Source organism: Staurois parvus, unplaced genomic scaffold (genome assembly GCF_062004578.1).
Source record: "Staurois parvus isolate SC_StPar_1 unplaced genomic scaffold, SC_StPar_1.0 ptg000194l, whole genome shotgun sequence".
Classification (NCBI taxonomy): Eukaryota; Metazoa; Chordata; class Amphibia; order Anura; family Ranidae; genus Staurois; species Staurois parvus.
In genome coordinates this window covers 11650-33031 of record NW_028317990.1, presented here as the reverse complement: position 1 = coordinate 33031, position 21382 = coordinate 11650, and the positions used below count along the sequence as shown (strand labels likewise).

Here is a 21382-nt window from a genome sequence, read left to right as displayed (position 1 = left end):
TGTGAGAGACAACATGCAGGGCAGAAAGCCTTTACAAAATCATTACTAATCTTCCATACCTATAGTCCTCTGCAATAGATGTGAGGATCTTGCTGCAAGTCCGACTGTCAAAGCGGCTTACGCAGCGCATGGTCTCCTGAATCTGAGCCATGAGGTTCTTGTCCTGTAGGTTTATGGCTTCAGCCAGCTGGACTTTCAGGAAGCAAACAATCTCATTGTCTGTGTCAAAGACAGTAACATAAAATGTTATCCTTACATATGCAAGAAAATAAAAGCAATCACCATAGACTATAAACTGCTTTTCCAAAGTCAACTGTAGGTTTAAGAGTAATTTAAATTAAAAGGCAATTCAAACTCAGCAGTAAAACTATTTATACATATGTAAAAGTGTTAGGTCTCCCAACGTAAAATATAGTTATACAATGTCACACCACTGCATAAAATGTGCAGTTCTGTATCTGTTCAGCTACACTACAGTCCTTGTATTTTGCAATTTCAACATTTTTGATCAGTGTGTTTGGCGATTTTCCAGGAGTTCATCCCCCCCAAATAACTTTTTATTCAAAGTTGTACAGTTTAAAAAAATTAATAAAATTAAAAAAGGGACACACAACATATCAAAACACAATGTATGGTAGCAGTCATACATTCCCTCAGTACAGGCATATAAAGTTTCACCTAATGTGAGGTCATCACAGAGGACAAGGGGGCACTCTTCACGTCTGGAGGAAAAGAAATGTAATCTCCAAACACGGAAACGTTTCTTCACAGTGAGAGCTGTGAAAATGTGGAATAGACTCCCTCAAGAGTTGGTTCTGGCCAACTTAGTGGACTGCTTCAAAAAAGGCCTGGATTGTTTCTGAGATAAACAGAATATAACTGGATACTAACATTTATAGGTAAAGTTGAACCAGGGAATATCCGATTGCTTCTCGGGGGATCAGGAAGGAATTTTTTTCCCAGCAGGAGCAAATTGGATGATGCTTTGCTGGGTTTTTTTGCCTTACTCTGGATCAACTGTGGGTATAGGATTCTAACTTTTTTTTTTAATGGTTGAACTGGATGGACTTTTTGTCTTTTTTCAGCCAAACTTACTATGCAACTATGTAACTAGATATTCAGAAAAATGCGAAAAAACTTGATATCCCAAAAAGTGGGAGTAATTAGGTGTGAACTACGATGTAACCCACTTAAATAAGGGGAAAAGTGCAACTGCTATGTTTATTGCACTTAAAAATAACTCGCATTGAACATGCCCAACCATTAGTCAACTCAGTCATCCATGTTCAACAATACTTTGCACCAGTCGTTCCATGACCAATCTCATTAAATCGGTAATGTTAGCACTGTAGCATCTGTAAGGACACTAATGCTAGAGGGGCCACTCCCAGAATCTGCATCCGTGGGTTCCTTAAATGAGGACCCTCATTGCAATAGGATTTGTCTTTCGTTAAGCAGGGTAGAGTTAATCTGTGTTCGCCAATCCCCAAATGCAGAAGAAAGCAGAGTCAGCCATTTTAACAAAATACACTTACGGGCCAGGAACAATAACCTAGGGATAGAGGTCTGGGCCTGAGGTGTAAACATTTTATCATCCAATACATGTCAACAAGTCATTGTGCAAAAGAGTCTGGAATGCCGTGCTAACAGCGTGCTAGTTTGCGGCATTTCCAGGATGGGGATTCTCCACATCTGGGACAATACAGGCTCTCTCTACAGTGCCATTGATGTAACTTGTATGGCATTCTATGCACCCTGTGAATAACAAAAAGTTGAGACTGTTGATGAAATGGACACCAGAAGGACCTGTTCCAAAATAGCTTGCCAATTCTTCACACCTAATGCATCAATATCCTTGACCCACCCTTTCCTGCCAAGAAGCTGTAGGTTGCTAATGGTGCTATCCAGCAAGGATCTATAAAGGGAAGAAATTAGGCCTTTCATGTCTGTGGAGGTCAAATTTAAATCTGCAGCTTTCGTTGAGAAAAAAAGTCTGGTGATTAGGCCATGAAAGATCATTGTGCAGACACTTGATATTACAAGGTGGCAATACTCTGCCCCACCTCCCAATTGTACTCCTGTGTGGTCACCTTCTCACAAACTCTCCCATGTGAGACAAGAGGCTGTGCTGATGCACACTGCACAAGCATGTTCAACCGTTCACCATCAGGAAACCTTCTATGAGGAATGACATGCAACAGCCAATGGAAAACATACAATTGTCCAGAAAGTGGCTGGAAAAAAGATGTAGTAGAGTGGCACTACTGATATGCAACAAAGGATAAGAAAATGTGAAAACAGTATTTAATTAAAAAAACAAAAAAAAACCCCCACAAGTTTATCATATACAGTGCTTTAGAAACTAAATTATTCAGTTAAAGTGTCCTGGATGCCTTAGAGCGTTATTAAACCGAAAAGCAAACATTATATTGCAGCTTACCAATTCTTAGAAAAAATGGCTGTTTTTAGGCTCTTTCCTTGATTTTCACCTGGTGATCTTTCCAGTAAGTCTGCTGTTTTTCAACAGAACAAGCTGTCCTGCAGATGTAGCAGTTGCAGGGTTAAGACAAACCATTTACTACTGACAGGGGAGCTTACAATAATCAGCTTTTACCTATGTAAAGCCTTAATCCCAAAAGGTAAAAACTGTTTGACGTAACTGCCAATAAAATGTTTGATGGCGCTTAACTTCAATTTCTTAGTGCATCTAAATCTGCTAGTGCATCTTCCATCCAGATTAACAATGCTACTGTGCAGGTCAAAAACGCATCAAAAACACATAATAAACGCACTACATGTGTTTTCTGCAGCGTCTCCATTGAACCAAAAATACAAAATTTCCTTTCCAAAAATGCAGCGGCTCAAAAAAAAAAAAAAAAAAAGCATAGATGTGAACATGTCCCATAGGAAACCATGCTAAACCAGGCCTAAAGCAAACCCGAGGGTGGAGGGTGTTCACACACACTCTTCATGTTCAACCACAACACAGAAGCGTGTGCGCTCATGAATCAAAGATGGGGAAAAAAAAAAGCTTCTGGATTGTGCCCACATATGCTTGGTTGCCATCTTAGGTCTACAATTATTACAGCTTGCAGAGGTTGTCCACATTCAGCTGGACTTTTTCTGTAATGTTGAAAGCATTTCATTGCTTATCCAACCCCCTTCTTCTGTACATTGTGGAACAAGTTGAACATAACTAATACTAGCTATATCATGGCCTGGATAAATCAGAACCTTCACAGACTTACAACAGTATTTTAAACCTGCTGATTTACCTTCGGGGTCAGTATGATCCGGCAGACCATTACGTGTGGAGTGGGACAGCATTGGAAAAGCAACTGAATCTGCAGAACACAATGCTAATCTCAACTTCTTCTTTGCATCCCTATAAAAGAACAAAATGTTAATGAATATATGGGTCTGTGCTGTATAACGCATGGTAAAAATGTGTCATACACATTGCACCAACCTGAAACTTTCTTCTACACAGATCTGCAACTCTTCAGCTTTGTGGCACATAAGAGAAACATTAAGACAAAGCCATAGATGATTCGATTTTCTCTCCTGCAACCTCAGTTCCCCCATCACCACAGTCAGGGTTAAAGATGGAATCATTCCAGCAGTGCTTTTTGTGTTCTGTTGGCAAGGAGCCGTCCAGGCCAGCAGAGCACAATGATTACTGCTAGCGGCTATAGTCACCCGCAATCGCATGCAAAAAATCCGACAGGCTGGCTGTATCGACTTGGGTACCACCAGCCTGCCCAGAGATGGATCAAATCTTGGCTAGTCCCTGCTGAACTGGCTGAGATTTGATCCATCTATGGGGTCTAGTTGCAGTAGAGAAACCATGTGGTTGTGGAGAAATGTAACAACATTTCCAAAAGCCCTGGATTTGAGGACATTGCCAGATTACGTGACTAAATGTGCCTGGAGCAATAAGGTGTTTAGGGCACCATACACTGAGGCGTGCAAAATTTAGCTAAGCGTATCGGAGTGAGGTATGTCCTGTGAATACATAATTGTGTAAGGTGATCCAATACCTTGGGGGATACCCATTTACAGGCCTCCAATATTTTGCCCCAGGCTCATCCACAAGAACACCAGTATCTTCTTCCCAATGTGATTTATGTGAGTATGCTAATTGAGATGCAGCTGCAGAAAGCAATATATCATAAAAAGTAAAAATCAGTTTACAAGGTTCATCACCATAAATCACTTCTAGTGTCTCCAGCAGGGACGCCATAGGGAAACTACCAAGAAATTGAGTTTGAAGGGCATGCCGAAGATGAAGATATCGAAACATATAATTGATTTGATCCATGTATGGCCGCCTTAACAATGAGCTGCTACTTAAATGAAAGAGCAAATTTGTTTCTTGTACTACTCCACAATTTTAGTATTTCTTATTCATATAACAGAGATACGCTACTCAGGATTCTGCACAGTATCCTAAATGATTACCATCAGCACCCATCTCCAGAAAGCGTACAAAATCCCCTACCATGCACAGTATGACCTATCTGGGTGAAAGACCGTAGATTTTAGATTGTGGTTCAGAGAGAGAACCTGACATGAAACTGATGATTTGAACGAATGTAATATGTGCCGTCAACTCCTGACATGGATAGCATTTCTCCAAAATGGCAAAGACATTTTTATATTTTGTATCTAGCCACCTTATTGCTCGTCACCACCATCCTCTCTCTCCAACTTTATAAAGTAGAACTGTCTTTTGCAGCATGTTAGTTCTTCTCATTATAAGTCCAAAATAACATGGTTTCATTGTAGTTATCTGGATCTGATCTGTCGAAGCCTTGTAGTCTATAAATATCCTTAGAAGTCATTGCCAACTCAAAAAAGGTCAAAGGCACAAATACTTGTCCCATTTTGCTTCCTCATTCAATAAATACAGTGGGTAAAAAAAAGTACTGAACACATAGTCTAGCTGAAAAAAGACAAAAGTCAATCCAGTTCAGCCATAAAACAAGTCACCATTTTTCTCAGGAAATATATTTCTAAAGGTGCTATTGACCTGAAAGTATCACCACATGCCATTAACAACCCATGCAATTAATACATACAAAGAAACCATAACAAAAAAGTTCTGAAATTAAGTTATGTGTAATAAAATGGAATGACAAGAAAAAAGTATTGAACACGCTAAATTAAATTTATTTAAATACACTGTACAAAATCCTTTGTTGGTAATGACAGCTTCAAGATGCCTCCTGTATGGATACACTAGTCGCATGCATTGCTCAGGTGTGATTTTGGCCCATTCTTCTACAAAGTCTACAAATCTTGAAGGATCCGTGGGCCTCTTCTATGAACTCTGATCTTTAGTTCATTACATAGATTTTATATTGGATTCAAGTCAGGTGATTGGCTAGGCCATTCTAATAGCTTTATTTTCTTTCTTTGAAACCAAATGGCTTTGTGTTTGGGATCATTGTCTTGCTGAAATGTCCACCCTCGTTTCATCTTCATCATCCTGGTAGATGGCAGAAGATTTTTATACAAGGATGTCTTTTTTCCCATTCATCCTTCCTTCAATGACATGTTTGCCAGTAGCGTATGCTGAAAAACATCCCCGCACCATGATGTTCCCACCTCCAAACTTCACTGTTGGTATGGTGTTTTTGGGGTGATGTGCAGTGCCATTTGACCTCCAAAACATGGTGTGTATTGTGGCATCCAAAGAGTTCAATTTTGGTCTCATCTGACCAGACTAGATTCTCTCAGTATTTCATAGACTTGTCTACATGTTGTGCAGCAAACTTTAAACAAGCTTCAACATGCTTTTTCTTCAACATGCTTTTTTCTTTGGCAATGAAGTATTGCGTGGTGAGCGTGCATACAGGTCATGGTTTTGCAACAACAAGGTTGTGAAGGTCTTGAGAGAGCCCTTTGCTTTTACCCATCATGAGAGGTTTCTTGTGTTACACCTTGGTAATGAGACACCTTTTTATATGCCATCAGTTGAGAATGAACCAGCTATTAATTTGCACTGGCAAGGGGCAGGATTGCTTTCTAAATGCTGATATATTTCAGCTGGTGTCTTGGCTTTCCATGCCTTTCTGCACCTTCCTTTCTTCATGTGTTCAATACTTATTCCCTGTGCCATTCTATTACACATAACTTAATTTGTGAACCAATTTGTTTTGGTGTCTTTGTATGTATGGATTGCATGGGATGTTACCGACATGTGGTGAAAATTTAATGTCAATAGCACCTTTAAAAATATTACTGAGAAAAATGGCGACGTGTTCAATACTAATTTTACCCGCTGTATATCCTCCAAAACAGCAGGCAAAGGTGGCATTACAAGTCAACAAAAGACTTCAGCATGCCTCTAAAAATCCAGCATATCATTTTCACTTACACAACCTAAAATATGTTTGAATGAAAATTTTCTGTACCGAGAGAAATATCTATGCTGCCACTTCTGACCTCTGAGTCAGAATACTTGTTGCCTGGCAGTCTGTGGCTTCAGTAACTAACCCAGAATGAGCATGCAGATTGACGCTAAAACTCTTGATTTGCACACTTTCACTTCAGTGATGCAAAGTATAGAGACACTGGAACAACATGACAGCCAGGCAAAGCACATTTTTAGATGGAGAAGCCAGGAAGTAGCAGCTTCAATATTTAGCATTTAGTAAAGGTTACAAGAGCTGAAGTGTGTTTGCTGGCAGGATCTACGCCCTGTAAAAGAACACTATATAAATGCCCTATCAAAAAGAGAAGATAAGGCACCACTCACTAACCCAGTGCATTAGTATGTAGATGAAGGTGGCTATAGCCAGTGCCGGTCAATCCATACCCCCGCTTCATCTACATACTAGTGCGTTGGGTTGGTGAGCAGAGCAGCACCTTTTCTTCCCTTTGATAATGCTCTTATACCTTTGAATGGTGCACAGGCGCCAGCTCCCTTCACTGCAACCAGCGGGGCAATCTCTGTCTCTGCTTAGAACGGCACTGCAAGTTTCATTTGGATCACTATAGAAATGCCCAACATGTAACAGTCAGCCTCACACAGTATTCTGGCTAAGAATTTCAAAGAATGCATTAGCACCTATCCGAAGAGACATCAAAGGCTTGTACATGCCTATAAGAGAAGGCAGAGTCAGGAGGATGAGCTGTCTGGCTTGCAGAATCTGGGAGGTCATCAGATGTCATGTTCTGTAATGCTTCTTCCCTTGGAGAATCATGAAGACTTTCTTCATCAACTGCTACGTCTGCATCAAAGCATACACTAGTCAAACTGCAGCCAAAACAAGCCAAATGTCCATCAATTTCACAGCACAGAATTTGGGCTATTCCAGAGACAACAAAAACTACTACCCATATGCAATACACTATTTTATACAATAGGATGCCAATGCACCTTAGGGTTAGAGTGCAAAAAAATGAAATTAAAAAAAACCCTAAAACACCATAGCTGCACTTTTTTTTTTTTTTTAATTCAGTGCTTATTTCTGTGTTGTGATTCTACTTAAAATGAATAGCCCCACAAGCACGCATTACCATAACACATTTTTGCAACTCTACACGGACTATTTAACCAATGACTTATACCTGTTATACTGTTCCCAATGTGCTGATAGAATATAAACTATTTTATATCCTTATGATAAGCAGGAAGAAACCATATTTATGCATGTATTTTACCTGCTCCCTCGTAAGATACAGCAGCTCCATCATTTGGGCTTGTTCTTTTGATAGCATTCCTGTACTTATTGAGAATGTCCTCTGCAGCTTGAGAATGTGGACCCAGCCTCGACGCTGCATCTTCTGAAAGGCAAAAGTCATTATTCATTAACTATTAACAGGACTCCAATATTGACGATAAAAACTGAACAGATGAAGATACTAAATCTGCACCTGGCATGGAGTATCTGTCAGGCCCCAGGTCCTCCTTCTCCTTTTCTTGTTTTTCCTTTTTCCTGAATGGGATAGGAGCTAAAAAAGAGAAAACATCAACATTAACATTTTCTGTTATTTGTCTTAATGGAGAAAGTGGTGACAGTTCAATAATATATCAATCCAGATTTCTTTTAGTTGGGCCACGAGACACGGTCACCATGCCCACCTAGAGGCCCTTGTAAAGACGCGATTGCTTTAGGTCCATATAGACCAGGGGTGTCCAAACTTTTTTCAAAGAGGGCCAGATTGGATGAAGTGAACATGGTGGAGGGCCGAACATTTTTCCGAACATTCTTTGAACCATTACAATTAAATGCAAATAAATTATTTTATGCCAAGTTAATTGCAAACGACATACTTTTCATTTCATAACATTAAGATCAACTGACAGCTGAGTTTTCACAATGTATTGAAAATAAATTTAAAAAAAACTTACCTGCACTAATGTGAAGGGTGAAAAAGGTAGCTGGAGCTGAAGTCTCTGCTCGGCAGCCGGGAGGGGAAGAGAAACACACTTCACGCTAGAAGCCTGGCCCTGACGTCACCGCCCTCTGTCGCTCCCAGCGCGGTGCAGTCACACATGCGCACTGCTCTCAAGCAGAAGACTGTCTGCCACAGAAGGGAGGGCCGTGCGACAGCCGCATTTACACAGACCAGGGAGAACGCGCCGCAGTCAGGCATGCGCACTGCCCTCTGCTCTCAAGCAGAAGACTGTCTGCCATAGAAGGGAGGGCTGTGGGAGGGCCACATTACACAGAGCAGGGAGGGCTGTTGGAGGGCCGTATTAAACCGACCCCCGGGCTGTAAATGGCCCGCAGGCCGGACTTTGGACATGCCTGATATAGACAGTATTTGGACACAGGCACAATTTTTATACTTTTGGTTCTGTATGCCACAGAATAAATTAAAACGCAACAATCCAAATGAATTTGAAGTGCAGACTTTCAGCTTTAATTCAAGGGGTTGAAAATAAATATCATGCACAAATTTTAGGAACTGCAACTATTTTTATACACAGTCCCTCCATTTTCAGTGGCTCAAATGTAATTGGACAATTGAATATAATCATAAATAAAATGTTCCATTTTTAATATTTTCTTGAGAATCCTTTACTGGAAATGACTGCCTGAAGTCTGGAACCCATGGACATTACCAAAAGACTGGGTTTTCCTCCTTTCTGAGGGTTTGCCAGGCTCGAACTGTGGCTGTCTTCAATTGTTCTTTGTTTGTGGGTCTTTCTGCCTTTAGTTATGCCTTCAGCAAGTGTGAATGCATGCTCAAATGGGTTGAGATCAGGTGATTGACTCAGCCATTGCAGAATATTCCACTTCTTTTCCTTCAAAAGTTCCTGGGTTGCTTTTGCAGTGTGTTTTGGATCACTGTCCATGTGTACTGTGAAGCGCCATCCAATCAACTTTGCTGCAGTTGGCTGAAAGTATATCTCTAAAAGCTGCTTCTGTCTTCTGTCACATCAATAAACACCAATGACCCAGTGCCACTGGAAGCCATGCATGCCCATTCCATCACACTGCATCCACTTTTTACAGATTACGTTGTGTGCTTTGGATCATGAGCTGTTCCAAGCCTTCTCCACGCTTTTTCTTCCCGTCATTCTGGTACAGATTAATCTTAGCTTCATCCATCCAAAGAATGCTTTTCCAGAAATGGTCTGGCTTTTTTTAGATGTTTTTTGGCAAAGTCTAATCTGGCTTTTCTATTATTCAGGCTTATGAATGGTTTGCACCTTGTGGTGAACCCTCTGTATTTGCTCTCATGAAATCTTCTTTTGATAGAAAACTTTGACAATGATACGCCCACCTCCTGGAGGGTGTCCTTCACTTGTCTGGATGTGGTGAATGGGTTTTTCTTTACCATAGAGCAGATCCTGCGATCATCCACCACTGTTGTCTTCCATGGATGTCCATGCCTTTTTACGTTGCTGAGCTCACCAATGCATTCTTCTTTCCTCAGAATGTACCAAACTGTTGTTTTGGCCACTCCTAATGTTGCTGCTATCTCTCTGATGGATTTGTTTCGCTTAAGCCTTACAATGGCCTGTTTCACTTGCATGGACAGCTCCTTTGAAAGCATGATGTAGGTTCACAGCAATAGATTCCAATTGCAAATACTACACTTAGAATCAACTCCAGACCTTTTACCTGCTCAATTGCTGAAGAAATAACGAATGAGTAGCCCACACATGGCCATGAAACAGCTTTTGATTCAATTGTCCAATTACTTTTGGTCCCATGTTAAAGGGGAGATGGCTACTCTTAAAGAGCTGTAATTTCAAAACCCTTCCTCCAATTTGGATTTACATACCCTCAAATTAAACCTGAGTGTGCGCACTTTCAGCCCATATCCATTATATAACTATAGCTTGAATATGCTTTGGTAAATACCTGAAATAATCTAAAATTGTACCTGTGTCCAAATATATATGGACCCAACTGTATACACACACACGAAAGAAAATAAAGGGCCTATAATTTTTATCATAGGTGTACTTTAAATGATAGAGACAGAATATCAACCAAAAATCCAGAAAAAACACGATACAATTATAAATTGCGTTGCAGTTCAGTGAGTAAAATACGCATTTGTCACCAAGCAAATATGACTTAGTACCTGGTGGAGAAACCCTTGTTGGTGAGACGATTCTTGTATTTGGTTACCAGGTTTGCACACATCTTAGGAGTGATTTTGGTCCACTGTTCTTTATAGATCTTCTCTAAATACTTGAGTTTTCTTGTCTATCGCTTGGCAACTCGAAGTTTCAGCTCCCTCCATACATTTTCTATAGGATTAAGGTCTGGAGACTGGCTAGGCCACTCCATGACCTTAATATGCTTCTTCCTGAGCCACTCCTTTGCTGTCTTGGTGGTATTTTTTGGTCACTGTCATGCTGAAAGACCCATCTTCAGTGTTCTGGCTGAGAAAAGAAGGTTCTCCAACATTTTACAATACATTGCCTGGTCCATTGGCCCCTCAATGCGGCAAAGTCAGCCTGTACCTTTAGCAGAGCAACAACCCCAAAGCATAATGTTTCCACCTTGACCATAGGAATGGTGTTCTTTAGGGTCAGTCAGCATTTTTCTTCCTTCAAACATGAAGAGTCGAGTTAATGCCAAAGAGCTCAATTTTGGTCTCATCGAACCACAGCACTTTCCCTCAATCCTTCTCTGAATCATTTAGATGTTGATTGGCAAACTTCAGACGGCCCGTACATGTGCCTTCTTGAGGGGGACCTTGTGGGCACTGCAGGATTTCAATCCATGGCAGCATATTGTGTTACCAATGGTTTGTTAGGTGACTGTGATCCGAACTGCCTTGAGATAATTCACAAGTTCCCCCTGTGTATTTCTGGGCTGATCCCTCACTTTTCTCATAATCATCCTTACCCCATGAGGAAAAATCTTTCATAGAGCTCCAGACCGAGGTCTCCTCACCAATCGTCTTGCTGATGGTCTTGTAGCCCATTCCAGCCTTGTGTAGGTCTACAATCTTGTCCCCGACATCCTTTGACAGCTCTTTACCAGGGTGATGTGGTTTGAATGGAAGAAAGATTCTGTAGACAGGTATCTTTTATACACATAAGTTGTCATTAGGAGCACCTTCTTAAATTGACAATACTAATCTGTGTACCACATGAGTACATAGCCAGTCTGTGGGAGCCAGAATTATTGTTGGTTGGTAGGGGATCAAATACTTATTTTTCGCACTGAACTGCAACTCAATTTATAACATTTGTATCATGTTTTTTCTGGATTTTTGGTTGATATTCAGTTTCTATAAATTTAGAATACACCTATGATAAAAGTTATAGACCCTTCATTACTTTGTAAGTGGGCAAACTTACAGAATCTGCAGGGAATCAAATAATTATACACTGTACACATACACAGGCATACACACGCAGTTACATAGTTAGTCTGGCTGAAAAAAGACAAAAGTCCACCCAGTTCAACCAAAAAAAAAAAAGTTATAATCCTATACCCACAGTTGATCCAGAGGAAGGCAAAAAACCCAGCAAAAGCATGATCCAATTTGCTCCAGCAGGGGAAAAAAGTCCTTCCTGATCCCCAGAGAGGCAATCGGATATTCCCTGGATCAACTTTACCTATAAAATGTTAGTAACCAGTTATATTCACACATATATACACACACATTAACACAAACCGTACTTTAAATACCCTGCTCAGAATAACTCCATTCCAAGAGTAATTTAGTAACAAGCCTTGAAACACAGCCTTGGAGCATAAGACCAGGTCATAAATATTCTCTTCAGTTACTGATCTGCTTTTTCACCATTTGAAAATTCACAAAATGTTGTCATATTTTACTCCTATATATATATATATATATATATATATATATATATATATATATATATATATATATATATATATATATATATATATATATATCTCCTATACATTTCAATACCTTATTGCTCTAGAGTGCAAGCAGGACACTATCAAGTCATTTTGTTGTATGTTTTGCTATATTACTGCAGATAATTGCAGTTCCAGTAATTATCTATGTACCAATTATTTCCTGTACACATACATTGTACAGCTCCACAGGAAGTTATGGCGATGTAAAAAAAAAAAAAAAAAAAAAAAAAAATCCACGCTCTTGGCCTCTGAGACTCTGCTCTCTCCTGGTTCTACTCCTACCTATTGCAGCGCTCCTTCAGCATTACCTATAGCTCTGGCTCCTCCTCTCCACTCCCTCTTCTGTAGGGGTTTCTCAAGGTTCTGTCCTTGGACCCCTTCTCTTCTCCATCTATACCTCCTCTCTTGGTCACTTGATAAACTCCAATGGCTTTAAGTACCATCTCTATGCTGATGACACACAAATCTATCTTTCTATTCCTCACTTCATCCCTTCAGTCTCCTCTCGCATTACTAACCTACTAAGTGACATATCGGCATGGATGTCATTCCACTACCTCAAACTAAATCTTTCCAAAACTGAGCTGATACTATTCCCTCCAGCCCGTGCCCCCTCCCCTAACTTCCCCATCAAGATCAATAATACAACCATCAGTCCCTCCCCTCATGCCAGGGTACTAGGTGTAATCCTAGACTCCCATATGTCCTTTCATCCCCAAATCCAATCGCTGTCCAAATTTCGTAGACTTCACCTCCACAACATCTCCAAGATATGCCCGTTCTTAACCTCGGAAACTACGAAGCAACTTATTCACTTCCTTGTTATCTTTTGTCTTGACTATTGTAACTCCCTCCTCATTGGTCTACCTCATCGCAGGCTATTCCCTCTTCAGTCTATCATGAATGCTGCTGCCAGACTCATCCACCTCACTAACCGTTCCATATTTATTTATTTCAGGTACTTATATAGCACCGTCAATTTACGCAGCACTTTACATATATATTGTACATTCAAATCAGTCCCTAACCCTCAAGGGGCGTACAATCTAAGGTCCCTAACTCACATTCATACATACACATACTAGGGACAATTTAGACAGGATCCAATTCACCTACCAGCATGTCTTTGGAGTGTGGGAGGAAACCGGAGTGTGGGAGGAAACCGGAGTACCCGGAGGAAACCCACGCAGGCACAGGGAGAACATGCAAACTCCAGGCAGGTGGTGCCGTGGTTGGGATTCGAACCAACGACCCTAGTATTGCCAGGCGGAAGTGCTAACCATATCTGCCATCCCTCTCTGCCAATCCCTCCACTGGCTTCCCATTGCCCAACTAATAAAATTCAAAACATTAACAATTACATATAAAGCCATATAAAGCCAAATTACATCACCAATCTTGTCTCCAAATATCACCTAAACCGTCCTCTCCACTCCTCGCACGGCCTCCTGCTCTCTAGCTCCCTTGTCTCCTCCTCCCATGCTCGTCTCCAGGACTTCTCCAGAGCTTCCCCCATCCTCTGGAATTCTCTACCCCAATTTATTAGACTATTGTCTACTCTGCTCACTTTTAGGCTCTCTGAAAACCTCTCTCTTCAGGGATGCCTATACTGCCCTCAGCTAATAATGGAATCTTCTACTCCTCCTACCAGTCCATCCTCCACAGTTACTACCTTTGCACCACTAGCCCCTCCATCTTAGATTGTAAGCTCCAAGGAGCAGGGCCCTCCTAACCCTCTTGTATTGAACTGTATTGTTGCTGTATTGTCTTCCGTTATATTGTAAAGCGCTGCGCAAACTGTTGGCACTATATAAATCCTGTATTATAATAATAATACTATTAAATCAGAGCTCCAGAATTTAGCTACTTTGTTGGTCTTAACTACTGTATACCTGCGCTTTTTACAAAGTGCTTGTCCCCTACCATTTAGATTTCATAGGTTTATGGAGCTCCCAAAAGATTGCTCCTCCTTCCTCCAAAGCAGGACCCTCTGGTCTCAGCCACTTCAGCAGCAGTCCATGCAGCTGCTGTGCCTGCCCATCCCCTCCTCATGCCTGGTCACAGAAGCTTTTACATTATGTGAACTAATTCACAAAATACAAAGGCTCCTGTGAATAGGCAGCAGAGGGGATGGCGGGCAGAGCTGCTGTGTGTGCTTCTCCCCTCTCAGAGCCCTGAGTGGCTCCTCCAGGAGTGCCATAAACCTGTCGGATGTAAATAACAGAGAAGTCCAGGAGGTGGCATGCACCTAGGTAGATAAATCATAGTATGCCTGCACATTTTACAAAGTGGCTCAATTTCTTGAATTCAGTTTTAAGGTAAACTTGACCAAGCCCATATCTGGACAAATTCTGTCTTTTTCCTTTCACCAACCCCTTTCAACGCGGTCTTTTCACTCACTTTAATTCATTTCATCAATTAACGGGATGGACGGAGTAAAGTTTGGTGGGGAAGGGGGTCACGTCTGAATATAAGCCTTAAAAGGTTGAGGCGTGGCCATCGATGTTAAGATTAGGTATGAAAATATTTTTTCCTGTGCTTTTGCATGACATTTTGTAGTAAACTGGCATGTTTTGTAGTTATGTTAGAAGAACATTTTTTAAAGTAATTCATTTTAAAATCGTGTTTGTTTGATGGGGCTCTTTTTTGAGAGCATCATTTTTAATACAAACGTCATCGGTACCTTTCGGCATTGCAGACACAAAGCGCTTCCTCCACCATGGTTTGTTGCGGTCTGAGCGTTCATCATCACTGTCCTTCCTTTCTTCTGGCTGGAAATATACAATTATAGAAACTTTACAAGGTATATTGTGGTGCTGGTATGAATATTGCTTGCCTTCCACATCTTTGAATACCATCCACCCTCAGATAAAATTATTTTTTATTGGCGATATCATTTGTATAGAAAATGAAAAAAAAAAAAAAATGGTGACAAACCTCTCCTCTTGAGGAGTCCTTGCTTGGCGAGGATGATGATGACTGTGAGGCATTGATGGCTCCTGTTGCTCCTAGACCTGTTACACCAGGTGGCAGCTCCCTATCTTCATTTCCTATTCGGCGTGCCCAACCAGGATCACTCATTGGCCGTCGTATAGATGTTGAAATGTCTGAGCTGCGGCTACGCACCAGTCTCTCTGGGCAAGAGTGTCTCTGTCTATAAGCATCAGAGTCCGTGGGAACAAAAACATGGGAACCAAATGTAGGCAACCGGGCCTCATTTCCTCCTGTTGTTCCTTCCAGAATGGGGGGATCTGGAGGTGGATGTGAGGGGCGAGCATAGTGGACTTTGGGCCGCACCACTGAAAAGGGAAAAAAACAAAAAAAAACAAAAAAAAAAAACAAAAAAAAAACGGATGAGTATGTAGACCCTAATAATGAACTTCTCTTATTTTGCTGTCTCTCCATCAAACACACCAACCAAAGTGTTTTGTTATATCCATTTGATAAGTGCTAAATAATTACTGATCATACCAGAAATTCAAACACTCTTCAGCGTTATCTCAAGCAGTCTGTTCAGTCTAGCCAAGTTCAGCTCTGTGGACTACAGACCACCTTCTGGAGAGGGAGGTATTCTCTAGTCCTAACACTTCTTGTCCAAAAGGTGACAATGCTGCTCATCTACAGATACAGCCAATAAAAGTTGTCACCCGAGGACAAGAAGTGTGTTACTGGCAGGATCACCAAACGACATTAAAATAAAAATAAAAAAAAAACACCACAAGAATTCAATCACCATATCTAAAAGGACTAATAAGATGCATTATATTACATCTTTTTCTCTTTGGTTTGGATACATTACATGTTCATGTTGTAAAAGCAACTTTTCTTCCGCAAACTCAAGCCAAGGTGAATTAAATCATATTTACAGCCCTGTAAACACACCTGTGTTCATTATGAAGAATGGAGCAATGCCTAGGGCATTTACGGCACATTCTTGATGTGGTTTTTTTTTTTTGTGTGTCTTTGAAGCATTGAAACAGATTCAAGAATGCTTGATAAAATTCCCATGAAAGTGTTGTTTTTATAGTGTGAAGTGATGTAGAAGAAATGATCTTTAAGGTGTGGTTAGGTTGTGATGTGATAGTAGACATTTTTGTGAATTCTCTACAAAATGGATTCATATACTTTGATCTTTGACAGATGGCATGGCCCAGCTCAACTGTGCCATTGGCAATAATGCTCAATGTCTCTGCTCCTGCCTGGCCCTAATCAGTATTGCAGACTGGCTTGATGTACCTATACAAAAAATGGCAACCGTCCCAACCTATGACTAGCCTTCACAGTAAGATGCACATGGAAGGGCAATGCATATCACAAACAAAGGATTTCCCAGCAAAACTTACCAGCCAGCCTGCAAAGCAACCAATCTGGCCCTGTCTAACACTATGCATTAAAAACAGGGTTTTTGCACACATTTGCAAATACATGCATACGCCACAGTCCAGTGTCAAGGGTCCTCTGTATACTGTGGACCCAACTAAAATTTTCAAAGCCTCCATAGTAGGAGCACATAAATAAATGGATAGGTTAAGGGCAGGTGTTTCTGGAGGAGCCCATCCCTCAAACGTACAGGGACGCAGGTGACACCCAGCTATACCAAAATACAATACGTCCCTGTATCCAAATTAGCCAACTACACAAAAAATGGCAACCGTCCCTACCTATAACCAGCCTTAGCAGTAAGGTGCACATGCAATGCCCACCACAAAGGATTTCCCAGCAACACCTACCAGCAAGCCTGCAGAACAAGCACACAGGACTGTGGCTTACACATGTATTTGCTAATGTGTGCAAACAAAACCCTCTGTTTTTAATGCAAATTGTTAGACAGGGCCAAATTGGTTGCTTTGCAGGCTGGCAAGTGTTGCTGGGAAATCTCTATATCAACCAATATTGTTTGGGAGCTCTCCTATAAATTGGAGGTTCACATTAGATATTATTCCATCCTCTCACATTTTTTTTAAATATGTACATGAGGACAAAATATTACAAAGAATTACCTTCACTAGATGCTGGAGCCAATGGGTCAAACATGGCTAACAAGGACTCCGTTTGGGTTGGTGGAGAGGTGATGTGATGTACGCCTGTAAATAAACAAGGCATATTACTTGTCTTTTTTTGAATGGGGTCTTCGGGTGCACTTTGTTGAGAGGCTAAAATGCAGAATAAAAATAAAGAAGTAAAATAATAGTAGTTTAGTACAAGAGTATTAAAGTATAGTAGTTTGCAGAAGGTTACTACTGCAACCAAAGCAGTTTTTTAAATTACATTCATCTAAAAAGGAATCTGTTTTGACTTTTCATTTTACATTGTTTTAATTACTAATTTTTAAGCCTCTAATTACTTACATTTGACCCCCCAAACAAACATTTAGTATAGGGTGTACCCATAAGAAAACATTTGCAGAGCATTCTAAGTTTTCTAAAACGTAGAACATTTCTAGCCCTGAACATAAAAACAACCACACACACACACTTTTAGATTATTACATACATGGTTTTCCATGACCGTCAAGCCCTTAGCCTAGATGCTATTAAGTAGCAACTGTAACTGGCAATAGAATGGTAACAAGACCACAAGGAAGGGAGAGTACTTTGTGTCATTGTTCCATAGACTACACAACCTTTACAGAGGTCAACCAATTGCATGTTAGGAGTATTATGCTATTCTTGGGATGACTGATTTTTGCATGCCTGGATTAACTTGAGTACTTATATGCAAAGATCAATACTACGTGTGTGTCACTACTATAATAGGACTAAAACTTTTGTTTTTTTTTTTAAAGAATCCATTAATACTTCCTATTCAGTTCTGACCTTCATAAGCAGTGTCAGATAATGCTGCTGAATAAAAACGTGCAACCTACAAAAACAATTTGCTTTCTAAGGTCAGACTTATAAGGGGACCCTAGGTGGTGTAAGGAGATTCCTATACTTGCTGGGGGTGAGAAGCCTCACACATAATGGTGCTCCCTTTCACTGCCCAGCAAGTGTTAGGGCTTTTCAGTAATTTTGGCCTGCAAAGTTTCCTGAGATGAATAGCTCAATTGAAATGATCATTTACATTGGGCATTCTCATACAAGGTTTCTTAAGTTGTGGCTGATTGATCACCTATTTCATAGTTCTTGTATATTTCCACTTGGCAGAGCCAGCTGCATGAAGCCAATGATCATTTTAGCTCTTTGTAGCATTGCATTCTAACCACCACTGTCAAGGCTGCATTATTCCCAATGATCACCAGTGTAAGACATTTTTCTCACTGACCTCCAATTCATTGGTTTTAGAAGGGGTTCCCCGAATCCTGAAAATTATTTCAAGGGTGCCGCTGGGTTAAAAAGGCTGATCTACAAAGTTTGTTTCATCTAACACTGCTGCAAAATGAAGGCCTTCAGCATTATCTGACTGTTACAGTGGTATTTATTCATGTTACTTGCTTTCATGAGCAGGCCACTACCCAAGAAGAGTATGTTCCAGTCAGTCAAAATATTGCTATAATGTTATACATTGGATATTCTTCCATTTAGGAGATCCACATTTTGGAAGTCATGTATTTAATGCCACTTGTCAGAAAGGATGACTGCACTCAAATGTCACCATTCCCCCAAAACGTAGAGATCAGCTTAATTTAAATCTAAGACCACCTCATCAGACCAAAGTTCTGCCCAGCGTATTGGTACCTCAACAATCCAATACCCTGCAAGAATAGCATTAATAGCATATAACCACATCAGCTAATGTGCTTTAACTTCTTGGAGGATATAAAATGACGTGGGACTGTAATCCATAAAAAACATAGGGCTGACCTCAAGTTTAAACAAGAGCATCTTTACACAACCTTTTGAATCTCAAGCGGCAACCTTTGCAATTCTATTATTCATTTAGAAAGCAATCCCTATGAGAGGAGATGTTACCAGGGTATTGGTAACATACAGTGTAATCTGTGGGGCGTCGGGATCTTCAAAAATGAACATTTACATATTAGTAAACTATTGGGATGTATTTAGTAATTTCAGCAGCTTTTTAATTTAAGCTGAAGTGCTACAGTAACGTCAAACAGCTAAATGCACATTTGATATCTATACAGGTTTACTGCTTTAGGGTTCATTCAGATGGGCACTGCCACCCTTCCTGAGTGTAGGCATCCTTTGCATTATGAAGAAATACTGTTGCCTTTAGCAGGTAAGGCTTTGTTCAGACAGGAGCTGACACTTGGCCTGAGAGCAGGCTACCTTTGTTATTGCAGCTGCATCTTCCCCAGGCTGCGTGTGGGCAGCCTATAAAGGTGGACGCAGACACAGACTTCCTTTGTTATTGATGTGTGCAGGCAGCCAATAGAGGTTGATGCAGAGGTTGCATGGGCAAAATCTGACAAACAGGCAGAAGCACGTACACCGATCCAAATGCACACGGTCTGCCTTCGGCTCCTGCCTGTATGTCGAATTTTGACATTTGGCTACATGCAGCTGTGTACCTCTGCATCCACCTTTATAGATTGCTGGCACCCAGCAATAACAAAGAAAGCCTGTGCCTGCATCTATCTCTACAGGCTGCCCACATGCAGGGGTGGATGCAAGGGCAAAAACAAAGGAAGCCTGCTCAAAGGACAGGTGTCAGCACCAGTCTGAATGAAGTGGTACCTACTGAAGGAATGTATGATTTTGCATACCTTTGCGTAATCTTGTGATTGTGCAATTTGTCTTCTAGTATGGACAGTTAATCAGAAACCCGCCTTGTGAGCGGACCTAGGAGGCAGGCAAGCCAACCAGGAAGCAGAAGAGGGATCTTACTATTAGCCGGGGTTTACACTGATGTGGTGTGATTTTACATGCAATTTGGAGAGCCAGTGCAGTGCAATTTTGCAGTGTGATTCTTGCTTGTCAGATTCAATTCTCACAGGCCATAGAGCTTAAAATCGCACCGCACTGAACATGCAAAAGACCCCTTTCTGAACCACACCAGAATCCCAGCAGCCTTCATAGGAAACCAAGTTTTTTCACTTGACATGCAAATGCATGCATTCTGGAATGCATCACAACCGAATCAGATTTGCATAAGTGCGAACCGGGACTTAGAGTGTATCATAAGTACGGGGCTGCCCAAAATTTAAATGATTAAAAAAAAATATATAAATGTATTTCAATTCTGCATTTAGATGTTTGCCTGGAATTTTACTTTGAGAAACTCGCTGCTATATTCACAGATGTCTCTACCAAACTACTTACTATGAACACAGTCCTCTACTTCAGGACTGGTTACTGAATCCTTTCCTCCAAAGTCAGAACTACATTCCGAACGTACGTCTTCAGTCTTGTTGGGTATGTCCTCTGACGTAGCACTGATTCCTGGAATAAAGACAGGTGGTTTGGTTTCTGAAGTCACATGAAAGTCTGATGTTGAAGAGAAAGAGGTCAAAGAAAATAAAGCAGAACTAGAATACCTGACACGACACTCAGTCCTGGGGTGCTGGGCCTTGAGCTGACCTCTCTCACCTCTGTGTCATCTGATGTACTACCCAACCCAGAACAGCTTTCCAGTTCTTGGAGTCTCTCTTCCTGCTTCAAGTCTGGTGCTTCTAAGAAAAAATGGCTTATGTCATCAAGGTGTTGCTGCTCTTAATGAACGGCTGTAGGTCAATAAACAAGGCACACATGCAACAAACATTAAAAAGGACAGCTTGGTATTGCAACTCACCAGAATCACTGGGAAGCACCTCTACACTCCATGCTTCACTGGTAGTTTCTGAAATTGTGGAGCCTGTGCATGGGTCAAGCAGTAAAGAGCCAGAGCCAGGCAGACAAAGCAGACTGCCAAGCATATTCTCTGCAGCTGCACCTAAAAAGACAATGAAAACACATAGGATCAGAGCAACTTAGGACCAGCATTGCCATTTTTACTGATCCTGCCAGTAAACACACTTCCTGTCTAAGGGTGACAATGCTAACTCAAGGTACTGTGTTAAGACAATAGGAGTACACCCCCTTCTCATCTCCGTAAAACAGGGAATGTGTTCAGTAGTACAGAGAAGAACCAGGAAGAGTTGATAACACTGCACAAGGAAC

General features: G+C 40.9%; 1 protein-coding gene across 1 annotated transcript in view; it reads right to left on the bottom strand.

The window, feature by feature from the left end:
- Positions 1-21155, bottom strand: part of LOC149461722 (GTPase-activating protein and VPS9 domain-containing protein 1-like) — a gene marked incomplete at its 5' end in the record, with an annotated part of 40831 nt that extends 19676 nt beyond the window's left edge. Inside the window, 11 exons of the mRNA XM_089677871.1 lie at positions 60-219; positions 3276-3385; positions 7076-7238; positions 7672-7794; positions 7885-7962; positions 15007-15094; positions 15261-15622; positions 17324-17407; positions 20546-20665; positions 20761-20895; positions 21015-21155. Coding sequence (XP_089533997.1) covers positions 60-219; positions 3276-3385; positions 7076-7238; positions 7672-7794; positions 7885-7962; positions 15007-15094; positions 15261-15622; positions 17324-17407; positions 20546-20665; positions 20761-20895; positions 21015-21155 — 1564 coding nt within the window. The remainder of the gene's footprint in view (positions 1-59; positions 220-3275; positions 3386-7075; positions 7239-7671; positions 7795-7884; positions 7963-15006; positions 15095-15260; positions 15623-17323; positions 17408-20545; positions 20666-20760; positions 20896-21014) is intronic.
- Positions 21156-21382: the final 227 nt, after the last annotated feature.